The 27,987-nt window shown below is 36.4% G+C and overlaps 1 protein-coding gene across 1 annotated transcript; it reads right to left on the bottom strand.

Annotated features, from left to right (window-relative positions):
• Window positions 1-27,846, bottom strand: ITM2B (integral membrane protein 2B). Its single transcript, XM_060637189.3, has 6 exons — window positions 27,537-27,846; window positions 5,906-6,034; window positions 4,184-4,390; window positions 2,596-2,706; window positions 2,018-2,168; window positions 1-912 (listed from the first exon to the last, which is right to left on the bottom strand). The coding sequence occupies exons 1-6, from the start codon at window positions 27,651-27,653 to the stop codon at window positions 827-829; spliced, it is 801 nt and encodes a 266-aa protein (XP_060493172.1). The 5' UTR covers window positions 27,654-27,846; the 3' UTR covers window positions 1-826.
• Between the last annotated feature and the right edge of the window lie 141 nt (window positions 27,847-27,987).

The following is a 27,987-nucleotide window of genomic DNA, read 5'->3' as shown; positions in this document are numbered from 1 at the left end:
TTAGTTTAAAAGTTTGTTTTTATTTTTTAAAAATCTGTATTTTTACCCACTATATGTAGCGAACTGAATTTTTAAGAGATACTTTCTTCTTTTACATAGATTATCTTAAGATATAAAGAACCAAATTACTCTTTGGTTTTGTTATAGGGGAAAAACAACACACAGTCTTTTAGTCAAACAACTTTGTGATATTTATATTCCATTGCACAGATATGGGTTATACAAATTAGTAACACAAGTTATTTCTTAAATTCCAAACATTTTCTAAAATATTATTACAGCAGATGTCTAGGATATTAAAACATCAAGGTGGAAATCATACTCTAAATAGTTAAATATGACACTGAAAATACTGCACATTTTAATTAGAGGAAAATTAAAATGTGTGCTCAAATGCTCTAACAAACTAAGTAGCAGGGCAGCTAACAACTACTAATAAGTCACTGTGGTCCATTCTTACGTATGCATATATATGATTTTTCTTTAGATAACCCCTCCTCTGGAAAATGCATAATTCAAACGTAAAAATCTGGATAAATGATTTAAAGAAATTTAAATTCTTCCTAACACATAAGATCTATGGTGTATTATTATCTATGACTTCATACAACTACTAATTCAAGATAAAAGACAGACACCACACTTGGAAAGAAGAAAAGATTTTTTTAAAGTAATGGTTTTAATTGAATTAATGAGATGAAAAGATAGTGAAGCCCTGTTTGCTACTTACATGAAAGAAGATCTTAAAAAATAATCACTGCACAAAATACAAAGGGTGGGGTTATGATGCAATATTAAATTTTTCTCCCATGTTTTTCTTGACTGTTCAAGGACAAATTACAGTTTCCACAGCAAATTTGTTTTCAAAATGCCGAATTGTAACACAATTGCTGACTTCACGTTTCTGAATACCTGTTTGGAGGGAAAAGTTTTTAAATTTCTGGTTCTTTAGTAATTCATATTAATCTTCATAGTTATTATTTACATATACAGAAATATTATACTCTATTCCATGAACTTCTATGGTTTGATTTTTTAACACTGGAGAAAATAATCTGCCTCTCTCGTCTGAACTAAGTATCTTCACAGATCTTATTAACAATGATAATGCCGCATATAAATTTATGACTTTGTAGTGGAAATGTTCTATATCTTGACTGTGGTGGTGATTTGTTGAAACTCAGAAGTGCACACTAAAGAGGGTGTATTTCATTATACGTGTAAGTCTGGCTTTTTAAAAAAAATATCAGCTAGAAAGATAATTTTAAAATGTAAGAAATCAAGCAGGTTTCAGGTGACTCATCATCCAAGGTGAGAGAACATTATTAAGGTGCTAACAAAAAAGCCAGGAAAGCACTTTTACTAGGTGCCACAATTCCAAAGAAATCACACCACAGTGATTCAAGTGGCACTTCTTACTTTCTACAGCTTTGTCACATGTACTTTCATTTTATTTTTACAAAGATCTTGAAAGGAAAGGGGGAGATACTGTCACTCTTGTTTTTCAGGTTTAAAAAAAAAAAAGGCTAAATGATTTGGCAAAGCCACATTACTTCTGTCAATGCTCTTAATTCTTTAGCCAAATTCCCTTCTAACTAACCTGACTATGATTATCTTCAACGTGATCCAAAAGGCAAACTCTCTGTTTAGAATCCAGATCCCTGAGCACACACCTGAAGAGCTCCTCTAGAGACCTTCTGGATAAGAACTCTCACACAATGTCACTGAACCAAAGTGGTGGGATGGAAGGCTGGACTGGGTGACTACATGGAACGTGAGCTGACAACATCTCAAGGCACTGACATTTCACATTCACCTATTCTATCTGAGAAGAGTGAATTTAGAATTTAGGTGATTCTCTGGGAATTTAGAAATACTATATAGTGATACAATATAGTTTTACTTTCTCACTCGTGGAAGCATATGATAACAATATCAGCCTACATCTAAATCTAGGTTCAACACAACGAAGTAAAACAAACTTTGCTGCAAGCACTTTAACAGTAAAAAGTATTACCTTTGATGGTTTCTCTGCGTTGCAGTTTGTAAGTTTCCTTGTCATGGCACAGTCGGTAAATAAAGAAACCCAGGTGATCAACGTTTTCAATGCGATCGGTGATAACCATGTGTTCATGAATCAGATATGACTGAGGCAAATAGGTTCCAGCCTACATTTGGAAAATAAATTCTATGAATACCTCAAAACATACATTGAACAGATGAGGAAATGTGTGCAACAGAGGTTGGCAAACTACTTCCCACCATCTGTTTTTACAAATAAAGTTTTATTGCAGTACAATCATGCCTATTTGTTTACATATTGTCTATGAGTTGAATAGTTTGCAACACAGATCGTACTTCCTAAAAGTCTATTACTGATTATCTGGCCCATAAGGAAAACAAAGATATGATTTAAGAAATTATATTTTATTTCAAAACATAAAAAGGGAAAAACCCAAAACCACACATCTTAATTCCTCTTTATAAAATTCTTGGCTGTATTTCCAGTAAGATGGGCACTTACAGGGTTAATATCTCAACCATGAATTCTAAGATAACAGCATTATTAATAAGAAATATCTGAACATTTTATACCTTTATATTAATAAGTAACTCCAGTAGGTTTCTGGGTGGCATAACAATGGAAGTATTCAATGGAATCACATAGCACTTATCCAGATTAAGATCTAAATAGGCTGTGAGTTTCTGGAAAGAAAAAGATAAATTTTCATTAGATTAATATTTGTAACATAGCAACTGATTTTTAAGAATAATTTGTACCATTAAAATGGGTTGGCTTTAGAATGTGTAAATCACTTGCATTTCAACAAATGAAGTATTTGGTGGGATAGGAACAGAAGGTAGTATTGAAAGAGGAAAAATTATCACTACTAGTAAACAAAATTCTTATCAGGGGTTTGTTTCTATAAGTGATTAACAAAAAACTATTAAAATTAATAGCCTTATCATCTGATTAAGAGATATAACCAGTTTCCTCACATGTAGTAAACCCCAATGCCCTCCAAGGTATCCATCCATTACATGTAAGAATTAACTTCTGTCCTATGCATCTAGAATAGTACTAGTTACTACCATCCTTAGAGAAACTGAAATAACAGTCAATTAAATGGTTTTCCGTGTTCTTGTGGTTCAGATGAGACTGTGGTTGAGAAGGATTATCTCATGGGATGGTTTTGAGGATTAACAGGAGTTCAATTAAATCATGTAAACACTTTGATTTCTACGAGCTCAGTGTTAGTTATTATTTACTATTTGCTTTGGATAGGCTTATTACCTTGAAGATATGTAATTTCTCAAATTACTTTATAAACACTTATCAGTTGTATTTATTAGGCATGAAATATTTGCAAAGCTCAATTCAGTGACATGCCTGAATGTTCAAACTGGCAAACTATACAGAGATGCAAAATCCACAGATAATAGGTAAACTTCCAAATTTTTTAAGAAAACAAAAAATTCTTGGGAAAAAAATTATTGGGGGAATATAACTATTAACTAGATATTAAATAATACCATATTATCATGTTCACTTTCTTAGAGGTAATAAATGATATGGTTATGTAGACGTTATGTACAAGAGACAACAGCTCAAGTATCTAGGGGTCAAGTGTCAAATGTGAGAAAAGAAATTAAGAAAATGTGATAAAATTTTGGAAATAGGTGGAGGATCTGGGATAGTCACTGTATTCTCACTTCACCTTTTTTGTATTGCATAACAATATTCAAAACTAGGGGGAAATGTAAAATGAGAACTTAAAAATAGATTAATAAAATGATACAGAACTAAGATTACTAATATTTGAAAATGCTACACAGAAATGGGAGCGTGAATCACCTCTTATCTAAGAAAATGAGAGCACGTAAGAAATAGCAATTTACTAGCAAAGGAGAAGCAGCCATAAGGTGGGCTTTAAGGTAAACACAGCCAAGGGAAGAAAAGTTAACATGGAAGAAGGCCAAGTCCGTTGAGGGTCGGCTTCAGATAAAGAAATCCATCAAATGTTAGGGCATTTTGTAGGGAAGAAGAAACCCAAGTCCATTTTCTTTTTAAGTAAAAAGTAAACTCTAAATAGAATAAATCAGAAAATACTGAAATTAAAACTGCAAAAAGCACAAATTAAAGAACGTGCATTCTTTTTACAGTTCTAGACAGCTGACTCACCTTGTTAAAATCATGAACAATGTTGGCAGGATCACTATCTGCAAATTCTGGGACAGGCACACTGATGAATTCAACCTCATCTTCCTCAAAGATCTTAATGTTTTCCTCAATTGTCTGGTAGCGAGCAGCCGGGGCATCTGCAGAAGGCTCGTTTAAGATGACATCATCTTTGATATACTTTATTCCACAGTAGTACACGTCATCTGGCTATAGAGAGTTTAAACACTATTTCAGCAATTCAGAGGGAGATAGGTTTTTAAATGTAAGCATTACTTAAGCTGCCACCGCTTATCTAAATAGCATTTTGCTTGCAAACTCTTACTTTTAGATGACAAGTCAGACAGTTTAATTACACAGTTAACACATTCTTTAAGACAGGGATTTGATGTATTGTAAAAAAAATTGTTTCAGAAGGAGAAAAGCAGCTGATTTTTCCTTTACTTTTTATAGTCGACAAAAATAGAATATAAAAGCAATTATTCATCTGATGACAATTAAATTTGAAGAAACACATAGGCCTACTTCTACCTGTAGGCATTATTTTTATAAAAGAATATATTCAGAAATGAATGTTTTTTTTCTGAAATATACTTTTAAAACTTTTTGATATGATTCACTGACTAAATGATTTTTCTTTTAGCCAAAAAAAGGAGTCGTTTTTCTGTAATTTTTACAGGAATACAAGTAGTTGTGATTTTTTTCTTAAAATGTATTACAAAGAAGTGGAAAATAACAGGCAGCCTAACAGATTAGAGAAACCACTATAAAGATTGTTTTTAAAAAATCTACATAAAGACTAGGTAGGAGCATGTAACAAGCAATATGTTAAGGCAAAAAAATATCTCTGGACAGGTAATTGCAAAATGTTTTTTTCTACATCAAATATAATTCTTGTAAAAAAAAAAAAACGGCATTGAAAAAGATGACTAGTATTTCAATAATGTCTACCAACATGCAATTTTCTTGAAAATTATAGAAAATGAACATGAAATGTATACATACTATGGCGGAATGTTCATTATTTTAATAAAATCTATTTGCCAACAGTTTCTCCAAATTTTAAAATGTTAGAAAATATAAACCTATGAAATTATTGCCAAGAGAAATAGATCACAAAACACAGATCATAAATCATGAGTATCATGAGAAGAAAAATCTCATGTCTTAACCCACTAGGATTACTATTAAACACTCTCAAGTTATAAAACAACATTCATCCTAAATTACTTCAACATCACTGCTGAAGTCACGCAATTCTTAAAGAGAAACCAAAAACTGGGAAAGAGTCAGAGAGATGTGGTGCCAGTGAATTCAGTGCCCAGGAGCAAAGGCTACTGTAGGGGAGTCCAAACTGAGTATCAAGTTATAGTCTATCAACAAGACAACATGTGATGTTGTCTGATGTATTTACTCAATTGGCAATTAATAACATTATACCTTAGCCACTAATTATAGTAGGAAAATGAAGGTTAGTCAATTTTGAAAAATCATCCAATAATCTATACTCTTTAGTCAGCAACATTTCAAAACACTATTCTGCTTTTAGTGACTTTCCAAAAGGCTCAGCAAACTTACGTTCAGATTTTTACACACAACTCTAAAGTAGGACCACCACTCTGGCTAAAGGCCACAGACAAAAAGTGCAGGCTTAGAACAAATTTGGGCCAATTTTCTAATACATGTGAAGGAAAGGCAAAAAAGTCCTTAGCATTTTCCACTTACTTGAAGTGCAAAATATTTGTACAGGTATGCTCCTCCTAGAATGACACCTGCAAGCATAAATGCTAGTCCAAAGCACATGCACCAACACCAGGCTCTTCTTTGGCCAGCTGGTACCACTTCATCTGGGTCCTAAAATATGAAAAAGACCAAAAATGGTCAGTATCATATATCCAGTGAGAATCATAGAAAGGTCAGGATCGAAAGAAGTCTAAAAAGGATTATCATTTTATAAACCAAGATATAAAGACTCAGTTCTTTAATCAAAATCAACCCAGGAATTATTAGGTTGTGGTGCCAGAAGTCACCACAATGCCACTCAAGCTGAGCCATCAGTCTCTTGGGAGGGTTCTTATTCTAATTCTCAACACCTCTGCTACTCATACCTCTAGAACAATAACATAGTCTATAATTTCTATTGTCTGTGCACAACTTTTGGTGATTAAAATATCTTCTAACATTTAAAAATTCAGGAAAGGCTACAACACAACTTCGTCATGAAGTATTATGGTACTGAGCCTTCAGTGTATATTACATTATACTATAACTTCGGTGTATATTACATTATACTATAAAATTATGTATTAGCCTGCTACAGATGGCTAATAGTTCACACCAGGTATAAAGGCAATCCTAACAATACACAAGAAAAAGTAACAGGAAAATAAGGGACAGAACAAATAATATGAAACAAATTCTTTAAACAACTGGAGTCTTAAAAAATAAGACAAACTTATCCATAAATAATCCCATAATTCCACTGACCTACTCTAAAAAACATCCCCGTTTGACAAATGTTTTCATTTTTAAGATAGAAGCAGTAGAAAAATGAGGAAAGATTCAACAGAGAAAAACTTACAAAGGTAAGAGACATACAATTAGTTAGAATTTTTATTTTGATCCACTCAAGGAAATAATTTAGCCTTAGAACGCCATCTGGGGTCACAACATCCAGTCCTTTAAATACTCCCTTTGCCCTTCTAACTCAGTTCCACTACTCTGTCACTACAGATCTACAGCTAATTTCTGATTTGTACCTAGGTTAATGTCAAAAAGGTGACAAACGAGATTAGTTGCTAGTGTTATCTAACTCATGGCTCAAGACACATAGTACAGACAGCAAAAGAAAAGCTCCAATTGACTGGAAACCAACATAATAAAAGATGTTCTAGTTAGTAGTATGTATGTACAGCCACAAGTACATGACTCTGATCTTTACTTGGAAAACTGAATATAGGATGGCTTAAGGGAGAAAGTAGACTTGACCCACACCTCTGCAGATAAATACAGGGAATATAAATAAAAAGGAAGAAAAACTATATGAACAATACTAGATATGGTTGAAGCAGGAATACAACCAAGAAAGAATGAAAGTCAAGGTTATGTTTTCAATGCTAAGATGAGAAATTTCAACATGACACTACTGAGAAAAAGCCCAGTCCCAGACGTCCCAGTCAACCAAGAACAATTTAGAGCCAGACAGTGTGTGCCTAGGTTAACTGAGGTTTTAAACAGAATTTAACAATATAGAACAAATGCCTTATAACTTAAAGATTGGATCAAACACTGTGAGAGCGTTACGCTTTGCTGTAGTAGGTGAACTTGTCCAAGTACTGTACAAATACTTAACACAAGTGCACTACAAAATAGTGTGTAAAACGAATAAGCCTAGAGTAATTTATCAAATCATGGAAGGTATTCCATCTGTGAACGGAAAGCTTTAAGAATTCCACAGAGTCATAAGGTATTATAAAACTTGAATGATAAAGTCTAGTATTTTGCTTGAGCCCCTGTCTGATATAAATATGTAAGGAGACAATAAACAGTTCCTAGCATAATTAATTTTAGGGTGGAAGCAGGGTGGGGGGGATGAAAATGACAGATGGCAACAGTCATTTCCAAACATTTGGTATCAGCTGCTGAGACAGTCAAATGTGCGTACAACATCCACCCTGCTTGGCAGACTCCCTTCTCTAGTAGCACATAAATGAATACCCAAAGAGCATGGGCTGACACTTGTAAAAGAATATGCAGCCCCAAATGTCAAGTTGATGACAAATTTCTAGGCCTTTTGATATATCATTTTTAACTGGTCAGCAAACAATAACTTTAAGAAATTATAAATGTCTACTAGGTGCCAAGAACTGTACTAGGCACTGGTGTAAATAACCTCTGCCAAGAAAGAGATCATTCAGATCAGCCTGGAAAATAAATATACAAAGAGAACATAAACATGATATGGGTTCTAACAGAAAAATGGAGAAAACAGAAAAAGGGATGCTAGTGTTTGGAGTAGAGCTCCCAGAGGAGAGAATACTAGAGTGGAATGTTGAAGGACAAATGCTCATTACCCACGCGGAAGACAGAGTTAAAGGGCATTATATTTAGGGCAAAGAATGAGTAAAATCATGGAGCCAGAATGCACAGCATCTCCAAAGACCACATGTGGTATGGCTGAGTATCCAACATGGTGGGGAAGGTACAAGAACTAAGAATGGAGGACCACCTGGGTGGCTCAGTTGGTTAAAGGTCCAACTTTGGCTCAGGTCATAATCTCATCACTCGTGAGTTTGAGCCACATGTTGGACTCTGTGCTGACAGCTTAGCACGGAGCCTGGGGCCTGCTTCAGATTCTATGTCTCCTTCTCTCTCTGCCCCTCCCTCGCTCATGCTCTCTGTCTCTCTCAAAAATAAATAAACATTAAAAAAAAATTTTTTTTTAATCAGAAACTAAGGGTCTTTGGCCAAATTATAGATCCATGTCCATGCACCACAGTCATGTACTTCCTAGAAGAGTTATCAGATCTTCAAAGTCCATCTAATCTTTTTTTTTTCCTTTTATTTTCTAGTGATCATTTTCTACCTTGCATTAGAATAATTCATATACAGATCTTCTCTCTCCCTACTAGGCTATAAGGTTCTTGTGAGTATCCATTCATATTCATTTTGCATTACTGGTAGCTCCAAGCCAAGTTTAGTACTTGGTTGGCACTCAACAAATATTTGATGAGTGAATGAAATTTAGATTTGTTTTTAAAGCTTGGTTATTTACTTTTCTAATGACCCATAAGAGTTACATCAGCAGCCAGCATGATAATGAAGGGTGGGGGCAACATAAGAATTCATGACACATAACAGAGTGTGGCTATTTAGCAAAGAAGAGCAGCCCTAAGTACTTAGCCCAGTTCAACATTTATTAGGGACCTGTTATTTGCAATGTACTGTGCTAGATCCTGTGGGAAATTCAAATGTGATTAAGACATGGCTCATACCTTAAGCAATTTACAGTCAAAATTAACATTATTCATGACAGATAAATGACATTCCATATTACAATCTGAATTATGGAGAAAGGATTAAAACATACTGAAGACAGAAAAGTTTTTAATCTAAGTGATCATTAAAAGTGCATTTAAATGATTAAATTAACACTGTAAAGAGAAAGCCCAAAGCCACATATATGAAATTTAAGAAAAACCCCATGACCATCTCAAAATATGTCAAAAATGCATTTGACAAACTCCAACTCCTATTCATAATAAAATCTCTTTGCAAACTAGAAAGAGGTAAAACTCCTTTTTTTTTTAATGTTTATTTGAGAGAGAGAGAGCACGCAAGCAAGAAAGGGGGACAGAGAGACGCAGAGCACAAGCAAGGGAGGGGCAGAGAGAGAGAGGGAGACACAGAATCCAAAGCAGGTTCAAGGCTCTGAGCTGTCAGCACAGAGCCAATGCAGGGCTCAAACTCACACGCCATGAGATCATGACCTGAGCCAAAGTCAGACACTTAACCAACTGAGCCACCCAGGTGCACCAAGAGGTAAAACTCTTTAACATAAATAAGGCTAATGATAAAAAACCCATAGCAAACCTCATATTTAATGGTGAAACTTCAGACTTATACCATATTTCAAGTCAGGGAATTATAATGGCTGCTCACTAAAACCAAATGTTTCCATTTAACATTATACTACACATCCTACCTAGTACACAACGGACAAGCACAAGAACAGATATAAAGATTACAAAAAAGAAAGCAAAACTATCAGGGCACCCGGATGGCTCAGTCAGTTAAGCATCCGACTTCAGCTCAGGTCAGGATCATGCAATTCGTGAGTTCCAGCCCCAAATTGGGCTCCCTGCTGTCAGCACAGAGCCTACTTCGGATCCTCTGTCCCTCTCTCTCTGCCCCTCCCCTGCTTGAGGTCTCTCAAAACTAAATAAACATTAAAAAAAAAAGAAAGAAAGAAAGAAAGGATGCAAAACTATCCTTATGTGTAAATGATATCACTGTCTAGAAAATCTGAGAAAGAAAAATAATTCAAACTAATTAAAGTTCAGCAAAACTGCTGAACATCAGTAATTAAAAATCAACTGAGTCAAAGATTTATATATGTGACTAGTCATACCATCATTATTCATAATAGCTCCAAACTAGAAACAACACAAATACCCACTAAATGAGGAATAAATTGTGGTATGTTTCATATTGAACCTCAAAAATATGCTAAGTGAAACAAATCCAACACAAAAGATTATTTACTGCATGATTCCATTTTTTATGAAATTCTAAAAAAGGCAAATATAAGTGACAAAAAGTAGCTCAGTGGTTGCCATGGCCAAGGGTTGGTGAAGGGAAATTGAAGGCATATAAGGGCATTTTTTAGGGTAACAGATATGTTTCATATCTTGATGGTGGGGGATATACAACTTTATGCAATTACCATAAATTCAATCAAGTTATACACACAGAATGGGCAAATTTTATTGCATGCAAATTATACTTCAATATGGAAAGTGCAGAGAAAAAAAAAAATCAAACAAGTTCTTATAATACCAGGCAATAGAGAAAGCCTAATGCTTTCCAAATGCTAGGAAAAGGGTGGAGTAATGGGAATTGAGAATGTTCATACAGTTGGCAGGTACAACTGCTTGGAGAACAATTTGGCAGAATCTAATAAAATTGAAGATACACACACACACACACACACACACACACACCCTCTAACCCAGCAATTCCATTCCTAGGAATATGGCCCTAGATGAAGTTTTATACATGTACACAAAGGTCTAAAAATGATTACTGCAGAATGGTCAATTAAGAAAAACATTAGAAATAACCTACATGTCCATCAAGTGGAGAATAAAGTATTTAGGGTCACACAATAATAATTAAAATGAAATCAACTAGCATAGTTGATTTTGAGATAAATCTCAGAAACATAATGCCCAATTTTTAAAAAAAGGTAAGTTGGATATTATCAGTGTATGATATTTAAGACTTAAAAACATATCAAATGGTACTACACATTCTCTGATTTTCTATGCTTGGATTATTTCATAATTAAAGGACAGCAACAACAACAAAAAAATCAACAAAAAAAGGGGAAACACCCATGAACAAGGGCTTCCTTGCCAGGGTATATAAGTTTACCTGGCCTAATTTAAAACAAGTTAGAGACATTTCCTCCCCTTGTACTGCAATAAAACTGGTGCACCTTAAATTATGCTGATGAGGTAAAAGAGCTCCCATAGGTGCTGTACAATTATCATCTCATTAATCTTCCTAAAACCTCAAGTTTTTACCCCAGTTTATAAATGAAGACACTGAAGCACACTCTGGCCTATAATCATCCCTCCACAGCAGTATGGAAAGACAGTTTTTGGAAGCATTCTCGCTCTCTCACTGAGCTAATTTCTGGTTCAAATAAATCTTATCATCATATGATGAAGTAAAATTACTTAACAAATTATATTTTATGCAAAATGAGGGGTAAATTCTGTTCTGGTACTTCAATTAGTTAAGAATTAGGTCACCTCAGTCAGTTCCCTAAGAGGCTTCAGTAAATGTGCCTCCATTATCAACTTAACTCAGACAAAACACAAGGGCTTTCATATAATTTTTATACTGTTCCTATACTAACAAATCCCCTCATATCCTCAGGCACTTCCATTTGAGACTTCTTTATAGGATGAATGAAGAGACATTTTTTCCAAAGCTCCCACTTATACTATTATGCAATTTATTATAGCAAATGCAATAACAAAGCTTTAGGAACCAGAATACTGAAGAAGAAAACATCTCCTAGGGTTAAAAATTATATTACCATAGAAAGCAAAGAAAAGAAAAATCAAAAGGAAAGAAAAAGAAAAAGGAGAAGAAAAAAGGCATAAAAATGCCTTAAGTATAACAATGAGACAAATAGAGACAAGAATCAATACAGTTTATTCAACTCAAAGTAGCATGAACTACTGAACCTGCAGAAATAGATCTGGTTACTTAGAAACATGTACATTTTTAAAACACATTTAGTAATATAGATAAATATAGAGTTACACAGGCCAGCTGCCCAGGGATGTGTTTGGCCTATATTCTATTTTCCAAAATACAGAATTAGCTGGCAACATTTTTAAAAAGAATCTAATGATTCAAATTTTTACAAATGAGATTCTCTTCATTGTTCTAGTTTTCTCAACTTCTCATCATTTTTCTCCCCAGTTGAAGGCCAACATCCCATATTCTTTTCTACCGTGTTGCTTAGTTTTTAACCTTGATCTTCATTTCCTACTCTGACTAGGTGTGCTTCCTTCTGAGAACCAATTTTTATAAAACAACCAGTCTAAACCATTCCTTATATAAAGGATTTTGACTTCTGAGTCTCAGACTGAATTAGTATGGTGAATAAAGAAACTTAATGCTTGAGGCACGTACGTGGCTCAGTCAGTTAAGCTTCCAACTCCCGATTTCAGCTCAGGTCATAATTTCAGGGTCGTGGGATCAAGCCCCAAGTCTGGCTCGCTCTCTCTCTCTACCCCTCTGCCCCTCTCTCCTGCTCGGTCTCTCTCTAAAACAAAATAAAACTTAAAACAAAACCAAAAAACCCCAATGCTTTAAATGACACAACAGGAATTCTCCTATAAACAATAAATCTGGATATGGATAGTATCAGCAAACCAAAAGTGGTAACAGAGAAGAGCTGGAACTGAACAAGCCTAGATAAAACCATGGACCAAGAACTACAGGAATGAAAGATCTGTTCTAGACAACACCCAGTTCCCAGAAAATATAAAGACAATGAGAATGATAAAAGGCTACTTACAGGTATAATACCATCTATATTCTGGAAAAAGCAAACTACAGAAAGAGGAAATAGGAATGGAGTGAGAGACAGAATTACGAAGCGGTATGAACATTTTGGGGTAAGGAAACTATTCTGCATCTTGACTGTGATGATTATACAACTACATTTGTCAAAATTAACACAACTGTATACCTAAAAAGGCTGAATTTTCAGTATGCAAATAATACTCCAGTAAACTCAAATTCCTCTCCTTTCCCAACTTGCAAGGAATGGGACAGGGTTTTTTCCTCAGACTCAAGTAAATGATTACTAAAGAAGCTGGAAAAGATATAAACCTGTAAGAGAAGACAAAAATGAAAAGACAGCAGACAAAAATGTCAGAATTTTGGAGAATGGGAAACAGGTGGACAAGTTTAACTTCTCTGAATCAATTATGTCATCATAAACATGGATTAATAATAGCACCTATCTCACAGAGTTGTTGTAGGGATTAAATGAGGAAATATATGTGAAACATTTAGATCACAGCTTGGTATGTAGGAAACAGTAAGTGCTCAACTGATGATAGCTATTATTATCCTGCCACCATCTAATTTAGCTAGGAAAGGTTAAGCTGAAACAAGTATCCACTGGGGTTGAAGCCAATACAAAGCAATCTACAACAGTACTGAAAAGGCCAACTGGAAAAAGATTTTACAGTACCAGAGGGGAAAATTAAATCGCTTCTTACTCAAGCAAGAATTCTAAAATGACAGACAAAGCATTTTCCAAAAATGCTTTCCTACCTATATTCTTAGAACCACAAAAGTTATGTAGGTGATTGCTCCAACAGATCACTGCTGTGTAGAATACCAGTGCCACTCATTTACTATTTGTATATGTTCTATTCACCTAACTCCTACATTAGTTTTCTTTCCTGCGTATGAAAGAATCAAAAAGACACAATCCGGGGCACCTGGGTGGCTCAGTTTGTAGAGTGGCCAACTCTTGGTTTTGGCTCAGGTCATGATCTCAGCATGGTTCCTGAGTTCTGAGCTCTGCTTGGGCTTGCCTAGGCTCCATGCTGCCAGTGGGGAGTCTGCTTGGGACTCTCTTTCACTCCCTCTTTCTCTGCCCCTCCCCGCTGGCCCTCTCTCTCCCTCTAAATAAAGAAAATAAAACTTAAAAAAAAAAAAAGACACAATCCAGCAGTCTGCTCATTATTTATAGCACTATTGCTAAATATATAGTCTGTTATATGTAGAACACAAAATCTATGGCTAAGAAGCTAAATTCTATAAAAATATCAAAGATTTGTTTGCATTTTGTCTTGTTCATTTAAATTAGTATCTGAATTATGCTTTTCACGTACTTTTCAAGTAAGATTGCTAGAATCTCAACTATGATGATAAAGTCCACATGACAAATGTGTCTGGCACATAAAAAGGAAGAGTTTTCTAAGTGCTTGGCATTAGACGGATAATAAAGTTACTGCATTATTTTGTACTTGAACTAGAGAGAGGTTTAAAAAGTGCAAAATTAATAGAAAATTACAATGTCTACAAAACAGATTTTCATTAATGTCTTTTTTTGTGAATAAATCCTAGAACAATACATGAGCAGCAATACAGAAACAAAAAAAATGAAAAATTTAAGCCACTTTATAATAATTTAACTACTGTAAAAAATTATGAAATCTGAACCAGACTACCAGCATTATATAAATTGGTACAGGCCTGGGTTAAAAAAATATATATAGGTCAGAACTAAAAAAAAAAATTGGCTATAAAATGCTTTTAGTGCTGGATCACAACTTAATCACTTTATATCATTAAGGACAAGCAGAGTATCTAACACAAAGCAGAATATTAATATAGGCATACCTTAAACATTTTCTATTCTGTTTTTGGTTTTTTTACATATTTTAAAGGTACTCATTATTCTTCAGTGTTTATTCAATCTCCACTGAAGAGCATTTTCTATTTTATGAAGTGAGATCAAAAGGTACTGAGTAGTCAAAAGAAAAGCCTACACTAACAGTAACAACCAGACGTTTGTAAACAACAGCATTATCCACAACTGCTATTTACTATTAATCATAGGCTTTCCCAGAGACAGATAAAGTGGTCAAGATAGAGTTCTTCTGCCACTGGCTGAATTATGAGTTCATATTGCTCCTAATAAGAATACCAACTGTCTTCTTCAAAGTAAAAGTGTGATAGGAATGCTCTACTTGCTATAACTCATTATAAAATTAAGTGTCAAGACTGGGGGTGGGGGGAAGCAAACTCATTCTGGACTCATTTTTGTAAAAATCTTGGATTTCAAAGTCATTCAACAAGATAATTCATATTCATATTCAAATATGAGTAATTCCATTTAAAATGCAGAACTCTTGGTAAGAAAATTCCAACTATATTTTTCTAAAAGCATCAAATAATTTAAATGTAGAAAGTTAAATCTTCTGTCCAAGTTTAGAATTTTTAAAGTTAGACAAAATTACTGGAAAAAAATTCCAGTTCTTGAGATGAGATACTTGTCTAGCATGAACACATAAAAAGTGCTTTGAACCTATGCCTAGCACCAAATACACGCACAATACATCAGTAGTCACTCACATTTGATCTTGCTCCCTTAACCCACCACTCTCCTAGCTCTAGGGTCCAGGGGTGTGTGTTTTTTGCAACATTTAAATAGGTTTGTTATTAATTTGGTTTACACAATTGGTTGGTTTCTCTCAGCTGTACTAGGTGCTTTCTTGAAGGCTAGGGTGCTTAGTAACTTTTAAATTCCTAATAGTGTCTGGCCATGAAGTAGATGCTTCTGAAAACGTGATCAGTACAGTTTTCAGAAAGATCTACTGGTACCATGAAAGGTCATTTAGTCCAACACATCATTTTACAGATACATATAATGAGGTCCAGAGAAGTTAAGTGAAATTATTTGTGTAGTATCACAGAACTAGTAAGGCCTGAATATCATCTCACTCCATGTACATCTTAGGGAAGGAAAAGCATGGGGCTATTAGGTAAACCACCTGACTAAATAGCTTATGCAAATACACTGATAATAAGTGAAGTGACACCAGGTAATAATTGGATAATCCTCATATCCAATCAGAAATGACTTAGCCCGAGTTTCTTCAGAATTCTGCTATCATAATTTTATTTGAACTGAGGCACACTCATATTAAGCACTATGTGTTAACTATTATAACAGTAGTATTGTATTTATTATGTTGAAAATTAATACGATTTTTCTGTTGCTCATCAAATTACAAAGGACAGTAACAGAAAGTATTAAAATCCTATGCACACAAAGCAAAAACAACAAAGGAAAATAAGTCAGGCTTACCAGCATATAGACATTTCAAAATAAATAGAAAAGGCAAGATATTAATTATAAAAATGAAACCTGAGGCACCTGGGTGGCTCAGCTGGTTAAGCATCTGTCGTTTAGTTTTGGCTCAGGTTGTGATCTTATGGTTCATGAGTTTGAGCCCCATATCAGGCTCTGTGCTCACAGTGCAGAGCCTGCTTGGGATTCTCTGTCTCCCTCTCTCTCTCTCAAAAATAAATAAATTTTTTTTTTAAAAAAATGGAACCTAAGTAGAGTAATAAAGCCACAAAGCAAAACCAGAAAGCTGGTAGGGAGTGAGTTATCTCTAAAATAACTCATGAAGGAGACAGTTTTAGAACTTTATAGAGGGAAACCAGAAGATGCCTCATCTATCTTTCTAGGCCATCCTGTCTGACCTTAAAACTAATGCTAATATGGGGCACCTGGCTGGCTCAGTCGGAAAAGCATGGGACTCTTGACCTGGAGGTCATGAGTTTGAGCTCTATGTTAGGTGTAAAGATTACTTTAAAAAATAGTGCTGATAATAATGCAGATAATAATGGTTTCCATTATTAGCTATTATTACCATAAAATCCATTTTTAATCTTTAAAAAGCTACCAAGACAGCAGAGTTAAAAGTCCTATTATTGATTTCCAGTTAAATAGTCATGTTTACTTCTTCCTGAAAGCTCAACAGAGTAATAATAAAGGGATAAGCAAATTAATAAACTGTAAGCCAGAGAATGGAAATGAATGACATTAAACAAATTATGTCAATAAAAATTTTGAAAGCCAAAAGCATACAGACAAAAATCCCAAACTTCCAGAGGGGAAAAAAAAATTGGTCATGTATAAGGAACCAGGAATCAGAATGGCATCAGTCCAGAAGTTAAATGAATCAATGCCATCAAAATGGTGAGAGAAAATTGCTAACTTAGATTTTTATACCCAAATAAATTACCAATTGTCAATTAAATGTGAGGATAAAGATTCTCAGACAAGCAAAGTTTTTTTAAAAAACTGATTTCAGACACTTTTTTCAGATTCATACAACTGCAGATCCAACACAGAATAAAGACAAAGGCAATTCAATTCTAAGATAATAATTACTCTTGGACATCTGTATAGCAACATGCTTAGAGTACAACCAGTTGGGATGGCAAAAGTGAAGAATGACAAGTGGAATACCACCAAGAAAAACAGAAAACTCAATGAGTTACCTAGTAAGTCTGTAAATACAGACAGGCAGGACCTGCTGTCAGAGTCTGAAGATGAATTAACAATAAATACATAGAAAATTAAGCAACTCTCCTTGGCCCAAGAAACAATGATTAAATCTAAGAAAAATGGGGTGCCTGGGTGGCTCAGTTGGTTAAGTGCCTGACTTCAGCTTAGGTCACAATCCCGCAGTTCATGAGTTCTAGCCCCGCACTGGGCTCTGTGTTAACAGCTCAGAGTCTGGAGCCTGCTTCAGATTCTGTGTCTCCCTCTCTCTCTGCCCCTTCCACACTCATGCTCTGTCTTTCTCGCTGTCTCTCTCTCAAAAATAAACATTTTTTTAAACTCTAGGGATAATAAAAAGGTTTTGTATGAGAAAAGAAATAGAATAAAGCTACATTACTCAGGTGTAAATGATGTTTATGTCAATTACAATAAAAGGAAAGAATATCAATTTAACCAGAAATTACTATAACTATACCTTAAGAATAGACTATGTTTGTAATATGTTAATATATAGAAAAGGCTAAATATTCACTTTCCATATAAGGAAGCCAGTAGGTGATAAGCTAAAACTGCAAAAAATACAAACAAAACAAAAACTATGAACAGCAGCATAAGCAAATATGGAGAGTAGTTTTCCAAATGTGGTCCAGGGACACTTTTAGGGGTTCCACAAGGTCAAAACTATTCTCATAAAAAAACTAAGACACTGTTTTTTTTTTTCATTCTCACTCTCTGACTAGTGTATAGTCAACTTTTCCAGAAGCTGAATGTGTGATAGCACAATAAGCTGACCACAAAAGCTGATGTGAGAATCAGCTATTATTAATAGTCTTCTACTAAGCTATTCAGTAGAGTATTGAAAAAATGTAAAAGTGTTACCCTTCTTAAAAATTTCTGGTTATTTTACACTATAACCAGTTTACGCTGTAACCAGCTAACTGACTTGAATATAAATTTAAAAAGTTTTTCTGGTTATTTGGAAAAGTTCAGTATTCATAAAATTGTCATTTATGGTAATGTTTTATAGGTTTATTATTGTTATTTTAAGTTAATAATATTGTTGTAATTTCTAATATAGTAAATATCAATAGATATAAACTGCATTAATCAAAAACTCTTTGGGATCCTCAACAATTTTTAAGAGTACAAAAGGGTCCTGAGACCAGAAAGTTTGAGAACCACTAATTTATAGAAACACGGAGCTAGGATCATCGTATACGGCTGGGCAGATTGTTCTGAGTACAAGGATACAGGGCCAAGGAGATCAGTGAAGCCAGAATCCAGTCTGTGCTCTGCTCACCAAAACCGCAGAGGGCAGCCTTTTCTAATTTTCAGAAAGGCAGAGTGTAGCCTAGTGGCCACTCTGATAACAAAAGACGGTAAGAAGCCAGAGTGAACCCAATTGCCTCAAATTAATCTTCAAAGATAGAAATTAGAATAGTGGTTGCCTCTAAGGGGAGAGGAAGAGACTCTACAAGGACATGGGAACTTTGTGAGTTGACAGCAACATTCTACCTTGATTGGGTTGTTATTCAGGTGCGTATGTTTAAAGTTACATAACTGTACACTCAAAATTTGCATTGTAATGAATATAATTATAGTGTGATTTTTAAAAAGTGGGTTCCTCTGTGATAGGGCAGGATTATTTGCATTTTAAAATAAAGTATTACTTGGTAAAACCCAAAATTAAATTTATAAAACTCTATTAACATCCTTTATGTGATGGAAAATACCCACTTTCGCAGGAAAATGAATACAACTACTGAAGGCTAAGGGTTTTATGTTATAGAAAGGAATCCTCATCAGAATCCTTGGAGAGCATGATTTAATAACAATATTGTTATGTAACTGACATGTGACATAGAGATAAACAATAACAGTAAACACAAGAAGTAATGTTCCAGAACAAGAATGATGAGGAAGAAAAGTGGGTCTTTATTTTAATAGATAGGGATGAAGGAAATGCCTTAACACTTAAGTTTCTATGTAGCAGGTATTGTTAATTTCATCCCAACAATTCTCTAGAAGGCCAGTGTCACCACACTATCCTACTATCGAGGGAACTGAGTCTTGGGGAGGTTTCCTGACTTGTGCAAGTTACCAGATCCAGATTACAACATTAACATTTGCCAGTAGGATCTCACCCTATCTGAAAATGGCTTTAGGTGTGGGGCACTGGTCTATAAAAAAACAAAACAAAACTGAAATTAGTAACTGCCCTGCTTCGTTAACTTTACTTCTATCTTTAAATCTTACTTCTAGAAATCTTTAAGGTAACTTTCCTTAAAACAAGTAACATGTGCAAAGTGGAATCAAAGCAAACAGGAAAACTAGACAGATGCTACAGCTGGTCTCACATCACATAGCTATTTAATAATCTGAGGAATGCCAAACCCTGTGACAGCTGTAGTTACAAGTGACAGTAATGGTAGTAGTAATAACAGCAGCTAATGTCTATGGAGTCTTACTCTCACTCTATTCCAGGCACAGTGATAAACTTTTTACAGATTATCATACTCCCCATTTTGCAGAAGAAGAAAATGAGACATAGAGAGCTGAGTATCACAGTAAGGGCTAGTAGAGATAGGACTTAAATCCTAAAGTAGAACTGCCTAGTCTGAGTTCTCAGTTACTAGACTCAACGGCTTCCTGATCTGTACCCCTTTACTGAGTGAGGATACTGGGGCAAAAGGGAGAAACTGGTTGATTTTCCCCTCAACCATTTAAAAATGTGAAAATAATTCCTAGCTCATGGGCCATATGAAAACAGGCAGCAGGCCACATTTGAACACATGGGCCATAATTTGCCAGCCCTGCTCTCTACTATAAAGGAGACTAAAACAGTGGCCCATGTCAAGCTGTCAATTCTTGCCTGAAATTCCTGTATTAATTAGTTGTTAATATTTAAAACTCAGGTTTCAAATAAAAACCCTGATTCTACCTTGCCTTTAAAAACTGGAGAATCAAACAACATTGGATCCTTTTTTTTTTTTTTTTAAATGAAAATGAAGAATATTCTAACCGTTTAATAGGTAAAAAGCCCAGCTTCACTAATTTATCTGCTTGGGCCCAGGAGGCGTTGAGTTTGCGATCTCTGCTTAAAGAGTCTATCATTGTCCTGGCTAATACTGATGTCTCGCTTGGGAAATGTTCTTGGCACTAAGATGAAAGCAAGGAAAAAAATAAATTGAAGACGAAAGCTACAAAATAAAAGATAAAAACTGATAGAAGAGTGTATATAGCAGAACAGAAATACTAAAAGGTTGGCTGAGAAAATGAATTTTAAGAAATGCAGACGCAGACAGACGGACTCTGGAAATCATTTTTCCCAACACAAAGCTGGGTCTTCTTTTGGACACTACAGTGATCCAACTAATTTATTTAACAATGCAACTCACCTTTTGGGGCTTTGTATTAAATAATTTTAAACATAATAATCATATTTAAAGCAGAGTAAACAATTCAAGATTTAGGCTTTAATCTTAATATGTTCTGCAAAACAGACAAATTTTTTTTAAATGTTTATTTTTGAGAGAGACAGACAGACAGACAGCAGGGAAGGGGCAGAGACAGGGAGACAGAGAATCTGAAGCAAGCTCCACACTGACAGCAGAGAGCCCCATAAGGGCTTGAACCCTGGAACTGTGAGATCATGACCTGAGCCAAAGTCGGACACTTAACTGACTAAGCCACTTAGGTGTTTTGGGAAACACACAAACTTTTAAAAATAATTTTGGCCAGGGGTTGTCTGGATGGCTCAGTTGGTTAAAGTCTGACTCTTTGATTTCACCTCCGGTCATGATCTCAGTATTCCTGAGACAGAGCCCCAATCGGGCTGACAGCTCGGAGCCTGTTTGAGATTCTATCTCACACTCTCTCTTTCTGCCCTGCCCCTCTCCCACTTGAGCCCACATGCACATATACCCATGAGAGTTCTCTCTCAAATAGAAAATAATAATAATGTTGGCATTAAAACAAGCTTTCAAATATACAAAAACCCATCAAGACTTCATTTCCTAAAGTATGAAATTCAATTATGCCAAAAAGGTTTATGCAAATATTTTTAAATCTCCAACATCTAACACCATAATTAGTGTCAATTTTCAAATAAAGTTCCTAGATATTTAACTTGAAAATGTTCAGGCATTTACACAAATTTTATTTCAACATTAATTTCTCTTCTAATACACACACACACACACACACACACACACACACACACACACACACACACTAGATCTAAGTCCTATAATTACTGTGGGAACCTTATCAACATTAAAAGATAATACATTAAGTGAAAAATCAGAATATCCTTCTTATATAAAAAAGAATACTTTTTTCATTTCTATAACTCAAGATTAAAATTCTTCTGCATAAGAATAAAGCCTATGTTCATTCTTTCCTGATTTTTCCCCAAGTGACAGAATTATAGAAATACTTCATAAAATTGTTTTTCCCCTCAAATCAATTAAAGAGCTTAAAAAAAAATCTTCAACTGTTTAAAATAATTTTGTTCATTCACTTGCTGGTAACACATAAAAGAGGATTATATTGTAGATATCTTTAAAGCTATTAAGAATATGTATCATAAATACTAATTAAAGGGGATAATCACAACTAAATGATTTTTTAATGATGTTCTTTGGGTCATATCTGTACTAAAATTTCTAAACTTTTAGCCATCTACTCTGTAAAAGACATTCATTGTTAAGTTTTGTGCAAAGAAAATAAGACAGCCAGGAAATAACTCTGCACATAAGCTTCTTGAAAACCTAGTTCCAGTGTGACTGTTTTCTGTATCATTTGGACAAAAACCACCTGAGAAACTCAGAACTGTCAAATCCTGTATTAAAACAGGCAGGAGTTATGACCTGAAAAAGCCTTTTGATGGCAAATTCCTTAACTCCTCAGTCTAAGCTCTAATAAGAATTGCCAAGTTTACCTAAAAGGTACCTACAGTTTACCTAAAAGGTTTAAGAGGATGAATTCACCGATTCTGTATTTGAAAAGACATAAATATTTTCTGGACCTTCCTCTATTGACACTATGATACACAAAGCAGTCCAAGTAGCTTTAGTTATAATATGAATTCAGAAAGTATTTCCTTTTGGAAAAAGAAAATGCCTTTAAATAGGCACTCTAGATATTAAGTTATGATATGATAGAAAAGGAGAAATAAAATGTCCCAGAATTACTACTTACTACATTTTTCAATGAACATTTAGTTTAAAGCACGTCAAGCTTTAGTAATATATAATGAAAACTTTATAAGTTAAATTCTAAATCAACTATAAGCCTGTGCCATGAGTTCTAAAAGATATTTCTGGTTAAAAAAAAAATGCTTATATTCACTTATATGGCAGAGCTGAATTCTACAACATCTGATGCGCTTATTTTGCTAGGGATGATACACTTGCTTCTGTTTAGTACAGACAAAATATGTTTAAGGTGACACTGTGAAGACCCCAGGCAGGTAATTTGTCCTCCAAATGCACACTATGCAACCTTGTCCACCCTCTGCAGTAGCAGCAGCAACCCCAGAGGCATGTGGAAGGAGGGGTCAGGTCCTGCCAAGTCATGTGGTATGCACAGGGGACACTTAATTTATCTCCCAATATTAAACCCTCACACTTCAACTATCGATAAATACCCTCTTGGAGAACCAAAATGTTAAGGACTATAAATTTTTTACTGGCCACTGTTTACAAGCACTAAATTACACAACTAGGTAATGATATGTAGATTCTTTAAAAACAACCAAGCTCCCAATCTCTTCTTTAAAGGTCAACACATTTCAGTAAATGTCATATATTTTATGTTCCTCCTTCCCCTTCATCCGCACCAAAAAACCAAAAACCAACCACCACCACCACAAAGCTAAATTACTGAGCCCATTAGTCCTATTTATGCAAACAGGAAACACCAGAAAGTGTAAAGAACTAAGTCCAAATAGCCATTCTGTAATGGGTAACTCAGAACTTAACTGGGGTAGTGGTCCTGTACTTTTTCTCCCACTTCCATCCTGCCCCATCTTCTCTCCCACACAAGCAGTTTCCTTTTCTCCCCTTTTGCGTCTACAACTACAATGCAGGGCAGAAGAGAGGCAATGCTATTTTTCAGCAGTACAGCGGCAGGAATACCTATGAAGCAAATTTAAGCTTTCTGAGTTTTGATATTGGGAAAGGTGTTTCATAATTAGGCATTACCAAAAAAGCTGTTACCAACTACTGCTCTAAAATGAGGGAACCCAAAGGGCACCTGGGTGGCTCAGTTGGTTGAGTGTCTGACTCTTGATTTCTGCTCAGGTCATGATCACAGCGTCCTAGGATTGAGCCCAGCATCCGGCTCTAAGCTGAGAGTGAGCCTGCTTAAGATTCTCCCTCCCTCGCTCTCTCTCTCTCTCTCTCCCTCTGCCCCCTCCCTTGCTCATGTGGGTGCACTCTCTTGGTGAGGTAACCCAAAATAAAAAATTGGTTTATTACATAAAACCTTGGTCCATTTCTTTTTTCTTTGACCCACTGGTACTTAATACGAAGAAGGAATGTAACATGCTAAACATGGGGAAGAAGAAAGGGCACGGTCTGGTTAGGGTGAGGAGCTAGTTGTTATTTTTCACAATTAAAACAACTTAATTCCTGCCAAATATAATTATGTAATCCTAACATCTTCATCAAATTGTAAAACTGGAAGACTCCTTATAGACCATGTGGCTGTACCCGCTCATCAAACAGATAAAGAAAATGAAAAACTTAAGTCCAAGCTCAGTTATGTAAAGACAAAACTGGGACTTCTGACTCAGTACATTAAGTATTTTCTTTCATATCTGCAAATATATAACAGTTTTCCAAGGCTCAAAGTTATAGACACAAATGTAAGTGAATGAATTGGGGCACCTAACATAAAACATGCATGGGATTTCAAATTCACCTGTTACACAGAACAGAGGTCATACTCTGCTATTTCTGTATCTTTATCTCTGAGCTTTGTGACAGTTGGGACAGGCAGAGGAAGGTGAAAAATTAAAGGGAAAATGTAGTGAAAGAATAGTAAATAGGGGCGCCTGGGTGGCTCCGTTGGCTGAGCATCTGACTTCAGTTCAGGTCATGATCTCGTGGCCCGTGGGTTCGAGCCCCGCGTTGGGCTCTGTGCTGACAGCTCAGAGCCTGGAGCCTGCTTCAGATTCTGTGTCTCCCTCTCTCTCTGCCCCTCCCCCACTCATGCTCGCTCGCTCTCTCTCTCTCTCTCTCTCTGTCAAAAATAAATAAACATTAAGAATAGTAAATAGCGAGCTAGTTGAGATAATCAAGAGACATGGCTGTTGGGAGTTGACAGCTACTGCAAAGACAAGACTGAAAAATGGGGCAATGGAACCTGCAATAAGAGCTAAAGAAACAGCAAAAGACAGAAGCAACATTAAAGTACTGGAATGTGTGTTACATAAGACAGATGGCTGGAGTGATCAGAATTCTTGATGGTAGAGATCAGAATTCTTTGGTAGATTCTAACCAATAGAATCTGCATTTTTTAACCAGAATCCAAAATGACATCAGGGCAGGTGACCCTTAACTGTACATTTTGAGAAACAAATGTCTTTTGGACATTGAGGTCCAGGAGGGTTTAAAGGTATTAAAAATGTCTTGTTCAGGAGTTCTGGTCCATAATTAGCTTTACTTGTTTCTCTCAACCAACCAGGCAGGCAAGGAAATGCCCCAGGGGGAAAAAAGGAAGGCTGATTCGGTGCAGAATCTGGGCAGTCAAACCAGTGGTTACTGGTAAAGTCACCCCAAGGAGCTAGAGCACATTATGTAATCACAGCCCAAGCTAAGATGCAGATCAGAAGTTCTTTCACAACGTCTATTACTAAGCAAAGTCTTCATTTACCGTTAAGTGACTGATTATACGGGTTCTACTTTTAATGTAGAGCAATATTTTGTCACTCACTGAAGAAAAGAAGTCTTTGAGCTTATTGCTAGAAAAAGAATTAGTCATTTTTTTATCTGCCTATTCATCCATGACTGCTGTGTGGTTACAAAGGAATACTCTGGCCCTCACAGCTTAGTTCAAGTATTTTTATTTACATATAGGATCTAAGAAAATAGAAAGCAAATAGAAAAAGAAAATAGAAAATAAAGCACAGAGCTACCAATGGCTACTTTTTCACAACTGCTGGGAAAACAAAATTAGCGTATGGTGAAACTGCGAGAAATTCTGAAAATCTGAAAACAAAGTTAACATTTCAGAAATGACAGAAAATGTTAAAAGTCAGATTTAAAGCTGCCTAGCAAATTAATTCTGTCGTTCATCCAGAGTTTCAAATCTCCTTCAGTACAGAGAAACAGAGAAAAGCTCTCTGAAGTGACATCATCTGATGCTTTCTCCCTCCCTTTTTTTAAACGGGAGGAATTATATTTATTTATAGGATTTTTTAAAAGATACATAATACGATTAAAATCTCTATATGTATCTGAGACTGTGACTGTTATGACAGGGCACTTGACAATCTATTTTAGGTGCAATGAATGTTAAATAAACACAGAGCTAGGATAATAATTTGCTACTGGAATTATCCTCTGTGCATTCCAAACATTTTCTTTTAAGACCAAGACTGTTTGCAATGGATTCAGAAAAACAATACCAATACCAAAACTCTTAATCCTTTTAGGGAATCAGTTCACTGTTCCTATTTCAAGGCAAGGCAGTCATTTAAAAATCAACCCCTGATGTTTTTGTTTTTAACTAGAACATTCCCAAAAAATAAGTACAGGCACATCCAGCTTCACACAATCTCAAATTTTTTATAGTATGTCAGTGCCATATTTTTCAATAGTAACTTTCACTAAACCATATAAAAAAAATAACTTATTACTCACACCGGCACACAATTATTGTTTTTTAAGTAAAAACTAAGTGTGCCCTACTGATAACACGTCTTGAAAAATGCTAAGGAAAAAGTAAGTTGTGCAGCATAAATAACTTCTACAGCTAATTTCTAGAGGACTGAATTTTTGCAGCCCGAAGATCTCGTAGAAAATAGGCTAGGAGTCTTTCCTTTTTAACTTGAGACAATTACAATCGTATTCTAAATGATTTATTATTGTAAGCCGCTAAAAGCTACCACAATTATGGTCCCACTCCTGATTTTTAATTAGGACTAAAAGGGGGAGTTTGCGAAATAAAGGAGAATTTTATAAGGGACTTGGACAAGTTTCTCCCGTTTAGTTTCACTTAGCGTAAGGGGTCCTCATAAAGACGCTTATATAATTGAAAAACCAGTTGTCGGTTTGACACTAACATGTACACAGTAATTACGGATCTTTACCGGGAATATTTGTTTTAACTATAAAATCAGTAGCCAAAGGCTACTCTGAAAAGATCGTCATTTCGCTACCTTCCGTCACCCGTTCCTCAGCCCCCCCTCTCCAGACCCCAAAGTGAAGTTCACCTGCCAATACCGAAGGGCCGTGGAAAAAGGAAGTAAAGAAAATGCTTTTAAAATTAAGAGACTTACAGCAGCTGGACTTAGTCCAAGTGCTGTTCAGCCTGGAAACGAAAGTAGGAAGCAACAGAGGTTTAGGCTTGTAATGATGTCAGCCATTTTAGGCACATTATTTACACTGGGAGGAAGTGCCAAACTCTGTGGTTGTTTTTGTTGTTTTGCATGTCGCCGCCGGTCTCCAGGTGGAACGAACCCAGTCACGACCCAACGCACCTTCCCCCGACTGCACAACGACCGTGAACTCGGCACAATTCTTCGATCCCTCTCTCCGGGCCTCGCAAGCCCCCGATCCCGTGTTAAGCACCGATTCCTGCACACGCACTTTCTTACAAAGGAGAAGCTGCGGCCGGACACGCAAGGGGGAGCAGCCTCAGAAGAAGGAGAGCCCGGAGACCCTCCCGGGGACCCTCGCCCGCACCCCCGCGCCACCGCGAAGCGCAGAGCCGCCCCGGGGCCCTCGTAGCCCTGCGGGCCGGGCCGAGCTCCCAGTCCCTCGACCTCCCCGGCCCTCGGACCTTGCAGTCCACCGCGACGGCGTCGGGGGGGATGATGAGTGCCTCCTCGCCGCACTTGGGATCGTCCTTCTTGGCCTCCTTCTGGGCCAGAGCCGAGTTGAACGTCACCTTCACCATGGCGCGGCCTGGGGCGCCCTCGGAGGGCGGCGGCGAGCTCGAGGCGAGGGCTGAGGGCTCCTGGCTTCGGCTGCAGCCTCCTCGGCCGGGAGCGGCTCAGCGACGACGGAGGTGAAGCGAGCGGCTCCGCGGCTGCTGAGGCGGCTACTGCTGCAGCGCTCCCGCAGCCTCACAGCTCCCGGGCGAGGGCGGAGACGGCTCGCACCCCCGGGGGCGGGGTTGGAGCGGGGAGGACGGGAGGGGCGGGACCGCAGGCGGGAGGGGCGGGGCCGGGCGCCGCGCCAGACTCTGCCCCCGCCCTAGGTCCCACGCAGGATCCTGCCGGTTGGCGGGG

The sequence above is a fragment of the Panthera onca genome, chromosome A1, assembly GCF_046562875.1.
Source record: "Panthera onca isolate mPanOnc1 chromosome A1, mPanOnc1 haplotype 2, whole genome shotgun sequence".
Taxonomy (NCBI): domain Eukaryota; kingdom Metazoa; phylum Chordata; class Mammalia; order Carnivora; family Felidae; genus Panthera; species Panthera onca.
Note: the sequence above shows the minus strand (reverse complement) of the source record. Positions and strands in the feature narration are given on the sequence as shown.